The sequence below is a fragment of the Bufo gargarizans genome, chromosome 6 (assembly GCF_014858855.1).
Source record: "Bufo gargarizans isolate SCDJY-AF-19 chromosome 6, ASM1485885v1, whole genome shotgun sequence".
NCBI lineage: Eukaryota > Metazoa > Chordata > Amphibia > Anura > Bufonidae > Bufo > Bufo gargarizans.
In genome coordinates this window covers 272,067,822-272,088,765 of record NC_058085.1, presented here as the reverse complement: position 1 = coordinate 272,088,765, position 20,944 = coordinate 272,067,822, and the positions used below count along the sequence as shown (strand labels likewise).

Sequence of the window (20,944 nt, the reverse complement as noted above, 5' to 3'; positions counted from 1 at the left end):
ACTACTTGCCTGCTGGTATCTGAATGAATCTGATCTTTTCTTTTGATTCAATTTCCATTCTTTGAACTCAAGTACAGCTTCATCTACGGTGATCATTCCAAGTTTTACACGTTCTTGTAATGTGATTAGTTCTCGTTGGCCTGGGGTTTTCATGCCAACAAATGGGTCATAGACACTTGACTGCTGTCGGTCTCTTCTCAGACTGCCACCTGCTCCTTTAAATATAAAATGCAAGCACTGTTATGAAGATACTATTTGATGGCTTAAAAATCTTATCCCAGTGGGGTGGCATTTTGCACCTTCCATGTTTGACGTCATGGAAAGGGGGTCCCCCTCTGTTAAAGAGGACCTATCACCTCTCCTGGCATGTCTGTTTTAGAAGTTCTTGCATTTCCCGTGTAATAACAATTCTGGACCAACTTATAAAGTCTTATGACTTTGACTGTTTTGTTATTTCTTTTTTATTCCATGTACAAGTTATGAATTCATTACTAGCAGTTTGTATTGAAAATCCAGCTGGTTGTTTTCAGTTCTTCATTGCAAACTGCAGACAGTTCATTCATCATTTCTAGTAGACACATCATAGGGACATAAGAATAGATGCTCCAGAATGGTTATGGATGACAGATGACGTAGTGGTTTCAGAATCTAAACCAGCAGTAATTAGCAAAAGACTTTATTATACCTTCACTCCAGAATTCTGGCATCAAAAAATATGGATGACGTCCGTGTGCATTCCGTTTTTGTTGAAAGGAACAGCTGCCCCCTGATAAAACAGTACTATCCTTGTCCGTTATGCGGACAATAATAGGACATGTTGTATCTTTGAATGGAACAGAAAAACGGAAATAAAGAAACGGAAGGCATACGGAGCACCTTCCGTTTTTTTGGCGGATACATTGAAATGAATGGTTACGTCTACGGTCCGTATACGGAACGTAAACAGAAAAAAAAAGGCCTAACACTGATGGACAATCTCTGGCACAGTTAATTGGTGGTTATACTTATTGCAGACATGGGGGACTTTTAAGGTTCTCAATTGCTATGTAATAACCCATAGGCACCAAACAATTGCATTTTAATGCTTATGGGGTGACAGAGAGGACCGCCTTTGTCAAACTCCTGAAGTGACAATTTTGTTGCTATTGAGATAATTAAAAGCTGGGATCAAAGATTAAAGGGGTATTCCCATCTTCAGTTTTCATACTTGCCTTCGTCCAGCGCGACATTCACTTCCTGGATTCGGCAGTGCTTGTTTGACATCTTCTCCCGGCCAGGCCACGCTTGCGCAGAAGACTGAAGTCTTTCTCTCGGCCGGGCTGCGCAATGTCCTGAACGCGCACGCCGCCGCGCATTCCCCTTGGTGACTTATTCCTGGCAGGGCCGGAGCAAGGATTTTTGCCGCCCTAGAAAAAATAAAAATTGCCGCCCCCGCTTAAAAAAAAAAAGTTGTTTTTTTTATTAAACCGGACGGTTCCGGCGCCCCCTACTAAATTGCGCCCCCTAGGCAGCTGCCTAGGTCGCCTTACAGGTAGCGACGGCCCTGATTCCTGGCCTGTTTAGTACAGAGCCGGCGTGTCCAGGAAGAAGTCATCATGGCGCATGCGCGGCGGCGTGCGCGTACAGGACATTGCGCGGCCCGGCCAGGAGAGAATCTTCAGTCTTCTGCGCAAGCGCGGCCCGGCGGGATTCGACAGGAGAGGTGGCCGTAACCAGGGGAGACGAAAGACAACAATCATGTAAGAGGGGACTTATTTTCTCAAAAAGGGTGGGAATTGGGTAATAAAATGGATTTAGAAAAATGATCACTGTCAAATCATTAATAGATTTAACAGTGATCATTATGATGGGAATAAAATCATAATCGGGTTCAACTGCTGTTAGGTTCAGCTTCTGTACCATTATGTCATATTGCAGATGGATTAATTCATGGGGCAGATCCTGACAGGATAGAATATCTTATTATTTATCACTATGGAAGATGAGGAGTGAAAAGCTCCCTTTGGGTACTATAACTAGCCACTGAAACAGTTGCCATTTTTAAGCTTCTAGATCAGGCATCCTCAAACTGCGGCCCTCCAGCTGTTGCAAAATTACAAGCCTACAGCAGGGCATTGTGGGAGTTGTAGTTTTACAACAGCTGGAGGGCCGCAGTTTTTTAGATGCCTGTTCTAGATCTTTAATTGATGGGAACCCAAACTTCAGCATTGGTGACAGTGACACTACTTGCTCTGCATCGAATTGTTGAGGAGATTATTTAGTGCACGTTTCCACCCACTGTGAATAAGATTATTTAGTGCACCCCATGCAAAAAAGCGTCTGTGTTTCCCATAGGAACATCACATCATTTCTTCCACTTCTAATTCTGCACTGAAAATTAGAGCTGTGGGATCTCGTGGGTTGAGAGGCCTACTGTGCTTTAAAAATATCATATAATGCAAAACCTTTCTGGTCAATAAAAGTATACACCAAGCATATCCACAGGGCTTCATTCACTTTGGGGTTTTTTCTGCTAATATACAATCATACATGGATCAAACATCATAAAAATCAGAATCCCGTTTTTTACTGCAAAGAAAAACACAGTTGACTTTTCCATACAGTAAAAAATTGTACTCTACAAAAATCTGTACCCAGCAGAATATGTTACTTTAGCCTCGATATACAGCGTCCTATAATGGAACCTTCAGTCGAAAGGCAAAACTTCTAGCATATATGATGTGAACAGAGCCTTATCTAACCTCATGAAACTAAAGGAACGAGCTATAGTTTGAGTTCCACTTCTGTAAATCCACACCTATATATCACTTCTGGGATTCGCAGGCATCATTTGAGAGTTATAAATCATTCTGAATACACGCACCTTTTGAAGGGATGGAAGATTCCACATACACATTCTCTTTCCTTGTTGACTTTGTAACTACTAGAATAGAAAAAATATATTTTCTAATTGCCATTATTTACAGGAATGCACATTTTGTGCCGTCTGTGTTGCACTGCTAGCATGAAAAAGAGTACTTCCAGGACATCTCTTACCAATAGTCCGTGAAAACTACTGACAGACCATATTTTGTCAGTGGATTTCATGGACCCATAGACTTCGAGGGGCGTGTTTGGTCTGCAACATGGACCAAAGTAGTGCATGCTTCCGTTGGAAAAACAAGGACGTGTGAATGAACGCATTAAGATCAATGGATATAAGTGCTGTCTGGGATTCACTGATGCATGAATACATTTGCGACTTTTTCCCTTTTCTTCGACCCACTTGCCACTTTTGTGAAAAGTGAGAGGGGCATGGGTGGAGGCCTTAGCAACTTAACAAATTTACCACTTTTTACACTTTTTTTGTGTGGGTTCCGGAATCCGGAGCTGCGGTGTGGAACGGAGGCACGGAAGCACTACGGAGTGCTTTCGTGGTGTTTCTGTCCGTGCCTCCACACCGCAAAAAAATAGAACATGTTCTATTGTTTTGCGGTGTGAACGGATCACGGACCCATTCAAGTTGAATGGGTCTCGATCCGTCCTGGTCGCCGCACGGATGTTGCCCGTGCATTGGGGACCTCAAATTGCGGTCCCCAATGCACGGAACAGCCGCGTGCATGAGGCCTTAAATGGCATTTATCATGTAGACAAAGTTAATACAAGGCACTTACTAATGTATTGTGACTGTCCATATTGCCTCCTTTGCTGGCTTGATTCATTTTTCCATCACATTATACACTGCTCGTATCCAGCGGTTATATGACCACCCTGCAATCCATCAGCGGCAGTTGTGCTTGACTACTATAGGGAAAAGCACGGGTCTCTCTAATGGTCAGGGCAGTGGGAGCGTGCATAGGCAACCATGCGCAGCAGATCCTGTCTTGGCCACCTTGTATCTGCACTGCAGCTGTGGACATGTAGTCTCCCACTAGGTAGGAGTGGGCACTACACATGGGTCAATTGGTTCACGTGTTACTTCTGCTCACAAGGGACAGTGATGTTATATTTCTATATGCCTTTAATGTGTTTTTACATGTGTTGTTTCCCCTGTTATATGCTCAGCAGGCCTATTGGGGTGTAGTTAGACATCCTAGACACTAGGGGGAGATAGGGAGCCCCTAGTATAAATGTCCAGGCCCAGACAGGGAGGAGGTGGTTCATAGTCAGGAGTCTGTGGAGACAGAAGTGAGAAGGCACCAGCCAGAGATATGCTGAGGGCCTCCTCCTGACATGCAGCTGGATAGTCCAGGCTTCTAGTTGCCACCAGGAGGCTAGAAGGAGTACAGCCTGCCTGGAGACCATTAACCCAACAAGCACAGAAGAAGTAACCCCAGTAGTAGGGATGAACCTCCTGGGAGAAACCTGCAGCTTCCCTCACAACAGGAACAATGCAACCAGCTCAGATAAGTAAGCTGAGAGGCAGAGGTACTATAAGATAGAAGCAAGGGTCAATACGGGAGGAAGAATTATTACCAAGGATTAAAGCCAGCATTTAGGCATCCGGGCCTTGGGATCCAGCCAGCTAGAATAGCTGTGGGGATAGAGCAGCATTGTACTGCCAAGCATTAACTGTTTACCCTCCAAGTATCTTGCAAGATTGTTACCTGCATTTATTGAAAGTAAGCCTGCTTGTGAATTATATGATTCAAGGAACTGCATAAACATCTGTATGTACAAATTTGGACTGTTACCAAGTAAAGGCAACGTTTGGTTCACCATGCCCTCTGTGTAGCTCAATTATTACTGCTATAAATCGGTGTGCCACCGTTACAGGCACTAGTGTCACGACCTTGCCTCAGGCACTCAAAATACCTGCAACATCCAGGGCACCTCATACACCATCAGGCCTGGTCCCTACATCCAGAGTGTGCTCCAGAGGAACTAGTGTCTACCTCTCCTTCACTGCCGCATGCCTGCCCAGGGTTCTCCTCTAAAAAGTGAGTAACCCTTGACTGCCCATAACCGTGACCTCACTATCGCAATACCCTGCAGGTCTGGCGTGCTGCAGACATAACCCTTGGATACGAGAAGTGTATAATGTGCTGAAAAAATAAATCAAGCCAAGGAAGCAATATGGAGAATCACAATACATTAGTTAGTGCCTTGTATTTACTTTATCTACATGATAAATGCCATTTTCGGAAGTGAGACAGCCCCTTTAATGAATTAATATTGATATGATGTTATAGCTGCCTGTGCTGGTCAGTGAATCCGTCTTTAAATGAGGAAGTATATGTAAATGTATGCTTTCATTACCTCTAGCCTGACCCATGCATTTTAAAGGGAATCTGTCACCTGCTTTTACCATTTGCAAGCTGGTACCATCGCTATGTTGACTAAAGTACCTTTGATATAAAAGCGATTATTATGTTATGCTAATTAGGGTCCAAGGTGCCCAGAGGGGCGTTTTTTTCACTCTCCGTTGCCCAGTGATGCCCCCCTGCAGTGCCCAAGACAGCCTACTGATCATCAAAACACCTCCCACAGCCCGGAAAACGTTCCGCCCCCTCCCCACATCATAATCTACCTTATAGAAATGCCCCATCCTTCTTCCTGTCTGCGGCCAGAAAACTCGCGCAGGCGCAGTACCGCCTGTGCCTGCGCGATCATCAACCTCCTGAGGGCAACAGCCTCAAAAGTCTCACTGGGCATGTGCCGAGCCCAGTGATGTGACCTGAGCGCTGTTGCCCTCAGGACGTTGATGATTGCGCAGGCCGCAGGCGGTACTGCGCCTGCGTGAGTTTTCTGGCCGCAGACAGGAAGAAGGATGGGGCATTTCTATAAGGTAGATTATGACGTGGGGAGGGGGCGGAACCGTTTGCCGGGCTGTGGGAGGTGTTTTGATGATCAGGAGGCTGTCTTGAGCACTGCAGGGGGGCATCACTAGGCACCGGAGAGTGAAAAAAACGCCCCTCTGGGCACCTTGGACCCTAATTAGCATAACATAAAAATCGTTTTTATATCAAAAACTACCAAACGAAAATAAGTGAAAAGAAGACTGCTGGAAATAAGGTACTTTAGTCAACATAGCGATAGTGCCAGCTTAAAATGGTAAAAGCAGGTGACAGATTCCCTTTAAGGGAACTACTTAAAAAAAAAAAAAAAATTATCTCTTTTTTTTATTTAAGGTCGTGTAAGGAGTGGGGAAACATATTTGCAATGGATCAAACATGTAAATGACTTAAAGGGGTTATCCACATTTTATTAAGTGATGGCCTATCCTGAATAATCACTAGCTGATCAGCAAGAATCCAACAACCCGCACCCTGGCGATCAGCTGTTCAGCAATATCACCAGCGCCAGAACCAGGCAGCTCCATATACTTTATAATGAACTGAGCTTGTGTGACGAAACCAACCTCGCCACGGGGTTTTGGAGGGGGCTGTTTGCCAGCCTCCTGCCTCAGGATTATGGCCCATACTAACTTTAAAGAAGACAGGCCGGCCGCACAGCTTAAATCTGTCTTTGGAATTGTATTTTGTTATGTTAGGGTACCCAGATGGCTAGTTTAATTGTATTCGTGTGGTCTGAGTGCCATTCGCCTAATGATAGGCACTCAGACTTGAGCTATCTGGGAATATGTTAAATGTCTGTGTTTGCTGGGAGGGTGTGACATTGTGTGTTTAAATGGTGATTTCTGTCCTGTTGTCCCCACATGTGTATTGGCGATTTCCCTTTGTCCTGAGAGATAATTGGATTATTCCTCGGTTGTCTCTGGGGCAGAGAGGAGGAAACCATGATGCATTGTGGGGATGTGTTGTATCTGTTCTGTGTGTCGCAGTCTCCATTCTGGTCCCCTGGGGGCGTGTCCACCAGATGGGGACCTGCATAAATACGGGCGGGTAGCCCTCAATAAAGGGTTCCTGTCTTATCCTTCATCATGTTGAGACTGGTGTTTGGATAACTGATCAAAACTGGGGGATTGCTATACGCTGAAGATTTGCTATACTCCCCTGGCATAACTACTAGCTCTTGTAAGAGCTGTTCCTGCTCTCTGGTTTTAGGAGAGGTTCACCCACTGGAGCCTGGAGCCTTGTCGTAGGTCCAGGGTGGGTAGTAGACGGTGAGATCTCAACCAAGCTACGGCAGTTCGTGGGGTCTGCAGTGCGTACGGTGTCAAGTGGAGTGCTTGGAGTCCTCGGAAAGCACTAGGAGCATCTAGCAACGGAGGTACTCAGTCGGGGTGCCAGGTGATCCGTTACAGCTTGTCACTGGAGCACTGCTCCCAAGTAGTATCCAACCCAAACCCATGATGCACTCTGCCACAGCTCCGGCACCACCCCTAACAACTCCCAGCTAGTGTATAGCTCCTCCCACCAGCTAGATAAATAGACACTCCCCTATCACTGCCGCTCACAACACCCTGCTCGTTAAAAGCTCCTCCCACCCAGCTAGTTAGATAGACACTCCCTTAGCACTGCTCCTAACAACTCCCAGCAGTGTATAGCTCCGCCCACCATCTAAATACATAGACACTCCCCTATATCTGCCCCCAACAACACCCAGCTAGTCTATAGCTTCTCCCACCAGCTAGATACATAGACACTCCCCTATCACTGCCGCTCATAACACCCGCTCGTTACTAGCTCCTCCCACCCAGCTAGTTATATAGACACTCCCCTATCACTGCCCCTAACAACCCCAGCTAGTTTATAGCTCCTCCCACCATCTAGTTACATAGACACTCCCCTATCACTGCCCCTAACAACTCCCAGCTAGTTTATAGCTCCTCCCACCCAGCTAGTTACATAGACACTCCTCTATCACTGCTCCGACCATGGACATGACATCACAGGAAATAAGAAGGAGCAGCATGGAGATGGTAATGTGACCACAGCCCAGAACAGGAGATAGGAGCAATAGAGGTAAAATAAATACATTACAAAATTACAAGGACCTTCATAAATTATTATTTTAAAAGATGTTAATGCACAATGGAAAACCCCTTTAAAATTGCAGCTTGAACTTACACTGTGCGATGTACGGCTCTGTATCTGGTAGTTGCTCCGGTCTTGGAAAAGGTACAGGAGGGCGAGTTATTGCTGCTGATGAGTGTTGCGTTCCTCCACAAACTATGTCGTAAACTGATTCCCCCAGACATGTATCATATAAACCTTTCCCTTCACTATGATCATCATCTTCATCACCATAATTGGTAAAGCTGCTTCCTGGAGAAGGATAGGATTAGCACAAAAAAGTAAAAAATAAATAGTTAATATATGTGATATGTGAGTGTCATTTGGTGGATTTATTTTTACAGCCCTCTCAATTTAGTACTGTGCATGGATACAATCAGTGTATTAAGGGGGCATTACTATCTGGGACGCTAGGTGTGGGTCCCACCTCTGGGGCCCTGCCACGAACGGAAAGTTTTATCTATTCACTGCCGTGGGACTTTCGAAAATATTACTAAATTACAGTGAATGGAGAGGATGCTTCATATGCGCAGCCAACTCTGCATTCATGGCGGGGCCCCATTTTTGACATACCGTAGTCATGGATCCCAGAGTTGAGACCCACGGTTATATCCTAGGAATAGGACAACCCCTTTAAAACTACATCTACATTCACATCATGCAGCTCTCCAATATATCGCCACATCGCAGAAAATGTGCTGTCTGAAATTCTGTTATGTCTGAATGTGAGTCTAATAATGGGCAGAGGGGTAACCTTCAATTAAGAATCGTGAATGATGGGCATAAGATTCCACAGGGGTAGACAAAAAGAAAAAAGAAAAAAAAACATAACTTTTTTATAGCTTACCTTCTAGGATTCTACGTAGTGCTGAGTCTGTCTCTTGAGGAGACTGGGTTTCCGTTGACATATTATCTTTACTAATTTGTAGCATTTCAGTATCTGAAAGGATTTAAAGGAACACTAGACATAAAAAATGCATAAAACATAAAAAGAAGCTATTGCTAGCTATTCCTTCCTTTATCTCTTCCTCTCATTTAGGGCTGATTCACACAGCCATTGTTTGGCCGTGCCCGGATTGCCACTTGAAGGGTTCCGCAATCCGGAAAAAATCTGCCCAGATTATCCCAAAACTGCACATTTTTGCCCCATAAAGCTGTGTTTAATGTCAATAGGAAATCCCCTTTTCTCAGCTTCACTGAATCCTTGCAGGATGTTTACATGCAGAACTTCCTGTTTTTATCAACTTCCTGCTGGGTTTGCTAACCAATCCCATCATGCTCTTTGCTTTGTAACAATTTACAGGGCTTCTTTTAGCCCTGACCAGCAGATTTGCACCCATGACACTGGCTGACCTGTTACATGTGCGCTTGGCAGCTGAAGGCATCTGTGTTGGTCCCATGTTCATATGTGTCCACATTGCTGGGAAAAATGAAGTTTTATTATATGCAAATGAGCCTCTAGGAGCAAAGGGGGCTCTGCTCTCTCTGCAACTGCCGTGTCCTCTCCATTTTGATTGACAGGACCAGGCAGTGAAATCGAGATCATGCCTGGCCCTGCCAATCAAAGTGGAGGGGTCGTTTCAGAGAGAGCTGAGCCTCTAGGTGTAATGGCAACACCCCCATTGCACCTAGAGGCTAATTTGCATATATTAAAACATCATGTTTTTCAGCATTGCGGACACATATGAACATGGGACCAACACAGATGCCTTTAGCTGCCAAGCGCACATGTAACAGGTCAGCCAGTGTCATAGGTACAAATCTGCTGACTTCCCTTTAAGTCCTGTCCTGTCCACATTTACCAGCCAAAAAAATCTACAACAGATTCATTTCTACAAGACAATTTCAGGAACATGCAGAAAACCCTGCAGACTGACAAATGATGGTAAGGGTACTTTCACACTTGCGGCAGGACGGATCCGACAGGCTGTTCACCATGTCAGATCCGTCCTGCGGCTATTTCGCCGTGCCCGCGGACCGCCGCTCCATCCTCATTGACTATAATGGGGACGGGGGCGGAGCTCCGGCTCAGCACGGCGGTGCACAGAGAAAGCCGCCGGACTAAAAAGCCTGACATGCAGTAATTTTAGTCCGGCGGCCTTTCTCCGTGCACCGCCATGCTGCGCCGGAGCTCCGCCCCCGTCCCCATTATAATCAATGGGGACTGAGCGGCGGTCCGGCGGCACGGCAAAATAGCCGCAGGACGGACCCGACATGGTGAACAGCCTGTCGGATCCGTCCTGCCGCAAGTGTGAAAGTAGCCTAACTTTGTCTTCTCTTCACTTTCATCATTCATTTATAGGTTTAGTGTCTTATTTAACTTGAGTCACATACATCATAATTAAATAGGAAACAGGCTGGTCACACATGTTTTTTGGGGGTGTTTCTGAGATGTTTTGTTTTGTTTTTTAAGTTCTAATTCTAATTCTATAGGGAATATTACATGGGTAGTGACCTTTTTTAAACTGCATCATGCTGTGGATGTGGTATTTCCCAATAGCTTTTCACAGTTTTTGTCCAAAAGACATCCATTTGGGATGTATGAGGCTTTTTTAAATGGCATTTTTTGTACTGTTGTATTTTTCCCATAACCCTTTAAAGGGGAAGCGACGTCAGAGGGGTTCATACTTTACTATATAGAAATGCAAGCCCTGCATAGAAATGCCATTAAAAGTACCAGGTTTTCAAACACACTGGGGAAGATTTATCAAAACTGGTGCAACGGGAAACTGACTTAGTTGCCCATAGCTGTGAACAGGTGATCCCTTTGCACCAGTTCACATGCGGTGCTGGACGGTGGCCGCCGCTGCTTCTGTGCCGTGCTGGTGGAGTGATGGGATCCGAGGCCTAGGTGGCCCTGCCTCACGGTGGGGCCGCATTGTGGCTGCTGGATCCCATTGCCTGCTGGTGCGGTGTGGAGGCGCGGTGGTCGCCGCACGGCACTGCGCTATGGATAGAGTAGGTTCCCACTTAACAAGAGGCAACTTTGTCGCGGTAAGTGGGCCTATGCTCTTTGATCAAACTGTATACTAATGCCTCTTTTAGGGCACAGCAAATGTTTGATACTTGTGCTGTATAGCCATGTTTTATCAATAGAAATGCTGCAAAATACGTACAGTAGTCATTAGTATAGGAATGAGGAGGTGCGATTCAGATTCTCTCTACATTATACTTAGTTGCCCATAGCAACCAATCGGATTGATGCTTTCATTTTCCATATGAGATTTGAAGAATGAAAGGTGGAATCTGATTGGTTGATAGAGACAACTAAGCCAGTTTTCCTTGACACCAGTTTTGATAAATTTCCCCTACTGTGTAGCACCACTGCTATTGCGGTACAGGTGTGGTCTTTCAAGTAGTACATAGGAAAACATTGTTAACTGCAAAAAAATATATGACTCGTTCAGACAATTAGGCTTTGAATCACAGTTGTTATTAAAGACAGCAGTAGGCATAACTGGCATCTCAAGCACAATCCTGGCCCTGGGCATTTATTCTAGCACTTTAAGTCTGCAAACGCTGACCGAATGGACCAGATTCAAAGTAAACATCTCTAGCACGAGTCTCTGAACCAGACGTTAGAACAAAGAGGACAAGGAACATACAATATTGTACTAAAATTATAGCTTTTCCCTGGATGATAAGCTACTGGTGACCATAAAGTGTTTGCCATTTGCTTGTGGAATGTAACAAGACCATAGCAGCCACATCTTAGTGGTAAAAATAAAGTTCAGTTAAAGGGGTTTAGTACAGGGCTATATGATGTCTGATTTTTATTTTTTACATTAATCATGGAATAACCCTTTTAACTTTAATTAATTTGGGAGCATCAGGTACTTGTACACTTGACCTGCAGACACAGGTGCCCTCTAGAATTCAACTGTATCACTGTCCTCAGTATGGTGACAAGGCGGTATTTTATGTTGCACTGTGCTATTTGGCTTTGCTAGGGCGGTATTTTTGTGCTGCACTACAGTACTGCAGGCCACACATACTTCTGTTGGCCCTGCCTACGTGTGGCTTGTGCTGGCCCTGCCTACTATTGTTGCCCTGCCTTCTATCAATTTAGACTCGCCTACAACTTGGGGCCACTTTTAGTTTTTTTCCAGGGACACTTCAAGTTGCCAATCCACCCTACACTTCCTAATGTATTGTGATTGTCCATATGGTATAACATAGAGCCATAAGAATAGATGCTCCAGAATTGTTACTACATGAATGCATGAAGCTATTAGAACATGCATGTCTGAAGTGGTGAAAGGTCCTCTTTAACCAGAAGTTGGGACCTTATTCTGTATAAGGGAAGACCAGATGGGCTATGTGGTCTTTTACATTCTTCTGTTTCTAGGTTTTTAATCTTATCTGCCTGTGTTACTTGTATTTTGTGTTATACAGTAAAAAAAAAATGTACATTAATTTTTGATTTTTTTTTACCATGAAAATGTATAATGTCAAGCAAACCAACATAATAATCACTTACAAGTTTCAGTGTCATGTGGACTCTCTGCACCTTTCATAGGTAGATATAGCTCCATATCAGGCTGCAGCATGTATTTCATTAGGATATCAGTGGACAGGTTCGCCATCGGCTCATATATACTTTCATCTTCCTCCCCACACATTAGTTCCTCTTTGATATGGCTTCTCAGCATGTCAGCTGTTTCCTTTATTGCATAAAATATAAAATGCAATACATTTATATTTACTTCCAAAAGTTAGGTTGTCTAAGGGGGTGCGTCACCAGGAAATTTCCAGTTAAACCAGGCACAATGCCTTGTAGGTAGGTAGCTCAGCTGAATGTAATGAAACCTTTCACTAAGGACGCATTTGCACGTGGTGTAAAAATCAGCCAGAAAATACACAGCATAAACATGTCCCCCATGCCTGTTCCACTGTGGAATAACATTGTGCCGCATAAATAATGACGTTTTGCGGCTTTTCTAAAGCATTTAATTGGGGGGGATGTACTCTGCACCAAATACGTGCGTAAAAATTTGCTAAATCTGCACAAATTTGCACCTGTGTATTTTCTGGCAGATTTTCCTCCACATGTGAAGGTACCCTAAGGGTTCTGCCATGTTTTCAGGTAGTATATGTCCTTAATGGAGTTTTCCAACTCTTAGTAACTGATGACCTATTGACCTATTGAGTTGATGTTTGAGAAGGCTCAAAGGAGCACCGGAACCTTCTCAAACAACTGATCGCGTGGTCCCCGGGTGTCAGATCCCCACCGCTCAGATGCTGATGTCCGATCTTAGGGAGCTCACCATATCCGCATTGCCGGATAAGACCATGCACCACTGGATCCTCTTTGACTATAATGGTATCCGTCGGAAATCTGGATGCTCCGCGGCAAACATGCTGGGATTTGGCCAGACAAAAAAATGCTGCACACAATGTTTTTACCCGGCCAATTCCCAGCATATATGCTGGAAAGTGTCTGAATCTATGCCAGATCCCATTAAAGCCAATGGGGATCTGGGGGTACATGGTTGTATCCGGCAATGCAGATACAGTGAGCTCCAGTAGCGTGATCCGGCTAATTCCAAAAGCAACTGTGAATGGGGCTTTATAATACACATTCCGCGCAGCACCTGCATCACGCAGGAGAAATGTAATCTTACATACTGTAACTTGATAGCATACAACCTAGGCAACCCAAAGTACAGCTTGATCATAAGGTGCTGAATTTCGTATTGCATGGGACTTGTTCTAAGCTGAGATGGGGGAAGGTCAGGTAAGAACTCGTCCTACATGATAAGCCAGTGAGAAAGGTTTTATGGCTGAAATCTCTCTATGGTATCTCTGGTAAAAATGATTGGTAACGAAGAGTGAATTGCTCAGGTTGGTTAGATTCAGGTGCGAATAGATTGTACCGGAATTGAACGTGCTCCAATTGGGCTGAAAACGTGTGTATGACACTCTATGACTTATATATTTCTATCTTGGATCTCTTTATTATTCTCTCTCTCTCTGCCCATCTCCGTCACTCTCTTCTACCTTTTTCCCATTCACCAAAACCCAAAAATCGATCAAATCTCCAAAATTCTGATTCCAATGCAACACAATTTTTTACAAAATTCAGGTTAAATTTGATATGTTTAGAATCAATTCGCTCATCCCTAGTTGTAGGATATGGTACGTATCTCTTTACACAGTGTGTTATACATCAGGCTTGCATTAAAGGGGATCAGTCACTAAATAACTGACACTCCTACAGACCGCGCAGTACAACCGTGGTTGATGTGGGGTCCAGTACAGAATATTCCACCGGCCGGGGGACATCTGTACTGTACGAAACACTAAAGCACAGCGTGAGACTTCATGGCCAGGCGTGATTACGTATTCACCGTCTGGTCTTGTCAGTCAAAGGGTTGGGGGCTCGGCCTGTAGGAAAGTAAGCGGAGCCTCTGGGTGCAACAGTAACTCCCCTTTTGCACCCAGGGGACGAATTTGCATATTATTAAAATTCTGTTTTCTCTGTAATCCGGCCACGAACCATAAGATTCAGCTGACAAGGGTCCCCCATTGAGAGGGACTATTACTAAAGCACTAAACAGTCCTGACGCTCAGATCTGTATGTTCTGGGTTATGATATATATTGCATCATTATGTCAAACGTAAAGATAAGGGCATATATGTCTCAATTCCCAGCCTCCACTATTAGGGTCCATTCACACGTCCCAATTTCGTTACACGGAAAAGTTTTGCAGAACAGAATTGCGGACCCATTCATTTCTATGGGATCAGGGTCCGCAATTCCGTTCCCGAAAAAAAACAGAACATGTCTAAATGAATAGGCATATTCTATTAGTGCCGGCAATGTGCGCTCCGCAAGATGCGGAACGCACATTGCCGCTGCGGATCCGCAAAACACACACAAATGTGTGAATGGACCCTTAGATTACAGTTTAAGGCCTCATGCACATTGTATTTTGTGTCTCATCAGTGCACCTTTATTCTATGGGTCCACAAAAAGAACTACAATTGCTTGCTGTCTGTATCCTTGTGTCCTTTCCAAAATTATAGAACATATCCTATTCTTGTCCATATTGCCGACAAGAATCGCAATTTGTAGTAATGGGAGTGAGAAAAATGCAGATTGCACACAGGAGGTGTCCATATTGTGCAGATCCATAGCTTGAGGACCGCAATGCGGACACGGTTGTGTCCATGAGGCCTAACAGAGAAAACCTGGAAAGTGGTATGCTTTTTGTAAATGTAGGCTCCAGGCTGCATGATGTATCAGTCATAGCCATATCAATACGTGCGTAGGAGTAAGTGACACTGAAGGTTTCCCGGGAACATATGTATATTACCCAATGAATCTGACTCCTGCATAATAATGTCTCATCTTTGCCAAACTGTTGAAGTCATATGGGATGCAACATCTGATTAAGCTAGACAGCGATATTTGAAATGTGAAGCTCTCAATAAAAAAAATAAAACTAATGCTTTTAAGTAGAGAATACTCACCACATATTCATCTATAAATTGCCGCAGGTCCACGTAGCCATATTTTTCTGCAATGTTGTTCGGGAAGTGGCCGTCTTTATTAGCCACGCTGTATGCCTGTAAAGCTCCGGGGCAAGTGAGAAGGAGAGCTGTCAATTTTTTCAACCCATATTTTGCAGAGAAGTGCAGAAGTGTTGGCAATTCTTCATCTCGCTGGTCTGAAATAAAACGTAGTCTGTAACAGACTGAACCGTTGAAAGGAGATTCTATGTTCTCCCCATGCTTGTTTGGGTTTCATCCCAAAATCTAAAAAGCGTACAAAAAATGTATTAGTTGCCTATAAAAACTGACCTTAGCATAGGAAATAAGATAGTCAACCCAACTGGGGGAGGCGAATGGTGACAGTTTCTCTAGCTTGCTGGGTGATGTTAAAGGCGATACATTTCTTTATATAATGGGAAGAAGGGGTTAAAAAGATAAGCATTAGTCACCTCGCCGCGCCATTCAGCTGGTCTCTGCCTTCTGAGCCCAGTTTGACACATAAGAAAAGAAGGAAATGCCTGCTCGGCCAATCACTGGGCATTATAGTGATCCACGTCGGCCAGTGATTGGCTGAGTGGGCATCTCCACTTCTTCAGCTGTTTCCTGCGTGTGCGCTTTCAGCCCCTGGTGAAAAAAGTGCATTACAATTGTTTGCTGTTTTCGTCAAGCTGGGATCAGGAAGCAAGGACAGCATGGAGCCTAGCAGTCAGTGAGGTGAGTATTGTTTTTATATTCTACTCAAATTATAAAAAAATATTATCCCAATATCCACAATCCCTTTAAATGGCTTTTCCGGTAATAATGATTCATACTTACCTGCTCCACGCTGCACTGGTTCCCCGCACTGCCTCTGTTGTGTCCATTCTCCTGTCCCCGCACTGTTTTCTTACGACAGTGTATGAGCATAGTCTCATAAACCTCTCCAGCCAATAACTGCCTTCAGAGGTGACGTTGTTCTTGTCGCCACATCTCCGCTGAAGCCCGTCATTGGCCGGAGCGATGCATATAACCATGCTAATGCACTGCAGGATATGTATATGAATATGTATGTGCTATAATCTATGGAAACTAAATGGAACATAGCCTACAATGTCACAAAGCAGCTTATCTGGTATTGTATTTGGTGGAACCAAAGGGAAATATTCCACTGTTTAAATGGGCATAAAATGTATGGCCCCTATTGACTTCTAGTAACTGGAGGGCAGCTCTGATAAAACATTAATACTATGTCATTAGATCAAGTCTGACAACAGATATGTTAAGGCTACCATCAGTATACTGTGCCACAAAAGTCCTTTATGCAGGTTAGAGTTATTACACTTGTAATTCTTCTGCATGTCTGACATACATGAATAACATGGATCATTTATCTTTTTTTCCAAACTGAGCATAAAGATCATCATGCATATGGAACAGCTCCATCTGTCATGTCCTTTATGCAGACTCTGGCATCATGAAATATCATATTGTTCTGAAATGCGCAGTAAATCAATGAGCCAGGATAAAGAAAGAGCCACGAAATATGTTTCAGTCCCAATGCACAGAAGCCAGTACTCAGCATAGAAGAAACCTGGTGGATAGGTCGGGTGGATTGATATCTGTTTATCTGGAGCACTCAGCTCTTAGAGATGACATTTCTACTATTCATACATGTGATTGCTATGTTTCATATAAGATATCATAGGCCCAAGGGGGGATTGGCCATCGATCTTAGAGGGAAATTTCCCGCTGGGGCGATGCCCAGGGCGCCGCCTTAATCCTCCTCACAGCTGCCAGTGGAAGTTTTTGTGCTGCTGGGGCAGTATTTTGTGATGGACTGTGGTATTTGGCTTTGTTGGGGTGGTAAAAAATGCTGCAATATGGTATCGCTGGCCTTGCCTAGTTGTGTTGGCCCTGCTTTCCATGAGTTTGGATCCAACTACAAAACGGGGCCACTTTTAGTATTTTTTTCAGGGCCACTTTAAATTCCCAGTCCATCCATGCATAGGCCTCAGCAAGGCCATATTTAAAACCCCTGCTGCCCTAGGCACTGAGACTGACCTTGCTCCCTTTAGGCCATATTTAGACATGGTGGAGAATTTAGAGGCACATGGAGCGTCCTTAAAATTATTTCAAAGATTTAGGTCACAAGCTTAGGGCAAGGACCTCAAAGGTAGTGTTTTCTGAAATACTACCTGTACCACAAGCCACACAAGAAAGGCAGCGGGAGATTAGGGAGGTTAACAAGTGGCTCAAGAACTGGTGTAGGAAGGAGGAGTTTGGGTTCCTGGAGAACAAGGCCAACTTCTCTGTCGGCTACAGGCTCTATCGTAGGGATGGGCTGCACCTCAATGGGGAAGGGTTAGCTGTGTTGGGGGAGAAGATGGCTAGAAGGTTGGAGGAGTGTTTAAACTAGGGACTGGGGGGGAGGGTAGATACGTTATAGTATGGGAATATAGTGCAGATAGAGACCGGGGGCAGGTAATTGGACTGGGGGGAGGAATGGAAGGAGGGACTAGAACAGTTCAAAAGGAAAGGTGTAGGGTGAAAAATATACATAAAACTCTTAAATGTATGTATACTAATGCCAGAAGCCTAACTAATAAAACTGGGGAACTGGAATTAGTGATATGTGAGGAGGACTATGACATAGTGGGAATAACTGAGACATGGCTGGATGATAGCTATGACTGGGCGGTTAATGTACAATGTTACAGTCTGTTAAGAAAGAATCGCCAAAACCGGAGAGGAGAGGGGTCTGCCTTTATGTAAAGTCCTGTCTAAAGCCCACAGTCCGAGAAGATATAGGTGAGGGACATGAACATGTGGAGTCACTGTGGGTAGAAATACATGGAGGCAAAAACAATAATAAAATACTAATAGGAGTTTATTATAAACCACCTAATATACCAGAGTCCACAGAAAATCTACTACTAAATGAGATAGACGAGGCGGCAAATCATAATGAGGCAGTTATTATGGGGGACTTCAACTACCCAGATATAGACTGGGAAACTGAAATCTGTACATCTCATAAAGGAAACAGGCTCTTGGCAATAACCAAAGACAATTGCCTTTCCCAACTGGTTCAGGACCAGACTAGAGAGACGGCCATACTGGACTTAGTATTAACCAATAGACCTGACAGAACAACCGATGTGCAGGTCGGGGGACACCTGGGAAATAGTTACCATAAAGTAATAACCTTCCAATTGTCATTCAAAATAATGTTTCTTCAGGGAGGAATAAAAATAAAAAACTTCACAAAAGCTAAATTTATCCAACTAAGAGAGGCCATAGGCCTAACTAACTGAGACATAGTCCTCAAAAATAAAAAATACAGCCACAAAATGGGATATTTTTAAAAGCATCCTAAAATCTAATTGTGAGAGGTTTATACCTTATGGGAATAAAAGGTTGTGGAACAAGAAAAAAACGATGTGGATAAATAGAACTGTAACGAAAGCAATAAATGACAAAAAGAAAGCATTTAAATCACTAAAACAGGAGGGTAGCGAGGAAGCACTGAAAAACTATAAGGAAAAAGAAAATGTAAAAAAATAATAAAAGCAGCCAAACTAGAGACCGAGAGATTAATTGCCATAGAGAGCAAAACTAACCCTAAAATGTTCTTTACCGTAATTATATACGGTAAATGGTAAAAAGTATAAATCTGAAGGTGTCGGCCCTTTACAGAGTAATGAGGGGGAAGTTGCAGAGAGCGATGAGGAGAAAGCATAGCTATTAAATATATTTTTCTCCACTGTATTCACTGAGGAAAATAAACTGTCAGATGAAATGCAGAATGTAAAAGTAAATTCCCCATTAAAAGTGCCCTGTCTGAACCAGGGAGAAGTACATCAGCGACTTAAAAAGATTAAAATAGACAAATCGCCAGGACCAGATAGCATACAATCCCAATTCCTAAGAGAATTAAGTAATGTCAAAGCCAGACCCCTATTTCTGATATTTAAGGACTCTATACTGACAGGGAGTGTTCCACAGGATTGGCACATAGCAAATGTGGTGGCAGTATTCAAAAAGGGTCCAAAAACAGAGCCCGGAAACTATAGGCCGGTAAGTTTAACATCTTTCGTGGGTAAACTTAAAGGTTTTCTAAGAGATGCTGTCTTGGAGTACCTCAATGCAAATAAGCAAATAACGCCATATCAGCATGGCTTCATGAGGGATTGGTCATGTCAAACTAATTTATTCAGTTTCTATGAGGAGGTAAGTTCTAGACTTGACAGCGGCGAATCAATGGATGTTGTATATCTGGACTTCTCCAAAGCATTTGACACTGTACCGCATAAAAGGTTAGTATATAAAATGAGAATGCTTACACTGGGAGAAAATATCTGTATGTGGGTAACTGGCTTAGTGATAGAAAACAGAGGGTGGTTATTAACAGTACACACTCAGATTGGGTCACTGTCACTAGTGGAGTACCCCAGGAGTCAGTATTGGGCCCTATTCTCTTCAATATATTTATTAGTGATCTTGTAGAAGGCTTGCACAGTAAAATATCAATTTTTGCAGATGACACTAAACTGTATAAAGTAATTAACATGGAAGAGGACATTATAATGCTACAGATGGATCTGAATAGATTGGAGGCTTGGGCAGAGAAGTGGCAGATGAGGTTTAACACTGACAAATGTAAGGTTATGCACATGGGAAGGAATAATGCAAGCCACCCGTACATACTAAATGGTAAAACCAGGGACGTTGCTAGGTCAAAACATTCGGGGCCTGGGACAAAACATCAGGAGCCTGCCTGTTAGATATAACTGTATTGCCGTCCTCAGGACAGCAATACAATTGAATTTAATGCACTGCAAGAGCTGAAGGACCTGTGATGACATTACAGGTCATGCAATCAGTTTTAAATGCAGTAGCTGAAAAGGACCTGGGATGATGTCACCATCATGTGACCAGTGCAGCAGAGGACGGCTCAGCAGTGAAGAGAAGTCCTGGGAAGAAGCTGTGGTGAGGTCTGCTACATGAAGAGAGGTAAGTGAAGATTACTCAGTGTGAGAGGCAGAGCAATGTTGGGAGTTGTAGTTATTTAACTGGGACTGTAGGGCTGAAGGGAGGGAAGTTATTTACATGGGACAGTGAGGCGGAGTGATGTTAATTACATGGGACTGAAATTTGGAAGTGGCTGGGGTAGGGTGATGTTATTTACATGGGACTGTATGTTGAGAGGTAATGTTATTTATATGGGACTGAAGTTTGAAGGTAGCTGTGGGAGGGAGGGATATTTTTTACATGGTATTGAATGTTAAGGGGTAATGTTATTTACATGGGACTGCATGTTGGAGGTGGCTGGGGAGGGGGTGATTTTATTTATATGGGACTGTATGTTTACGATGTCTGGGGGAGGGAGTGATGTTATTTATATAGGACTGAATATTGAGGAGGTGATGTTATTTACATGGGACTGTATGTTGAAGGCGGCTGGGGAGGGGGTGATGTTATTTACATGGGACAGTATATTGGAAGGGGCATGAGAGATGATGTGATGTTATTTACATGGGACTGCATTGGAGGGGGCTGGATAGATGGTG

General features: G+C 43.8%; 1 protein-coding gene across 1 annotated transcript in view; it reads right to left on the bottom strand.

Moving 5' to 3' along the window:
- Positions 1-20,944, bottom strand: part of PIK3AP1 (phosphoinositide-3-kinase adaptor protein 1) — a 113,899-nt gene that overhangs the window by 21,770 nt on the left and 71,185 nt on the right. The window contains exons 8-13 of the mRNA XM_044298867.1: positions 15,375-15,571; positions 12,379-12,562; positions 8,746-8,838; positions 7,953-8,150; positions 2,864-2,923; positions 10-215 (exon numbers count right to left, since the gene is read on the bottom strand). Of these exons, the coding sequence (XP_044154802.1) occupies positions 10-215; positions 2,864-2,923; positions 7,953-8,150; positions 8,746-8,838; positions 12,379-12,562; positions 15,375-15,571 (938 nt within the window). The remainder of the gene's footprint in view (positions 1-9; positions 216-2,863; positions 2,924-7,952; positions 8,151-8,745; positions 8,839-12,378; positions 12,563-15,374; positions 15,572-20,944) is intronic.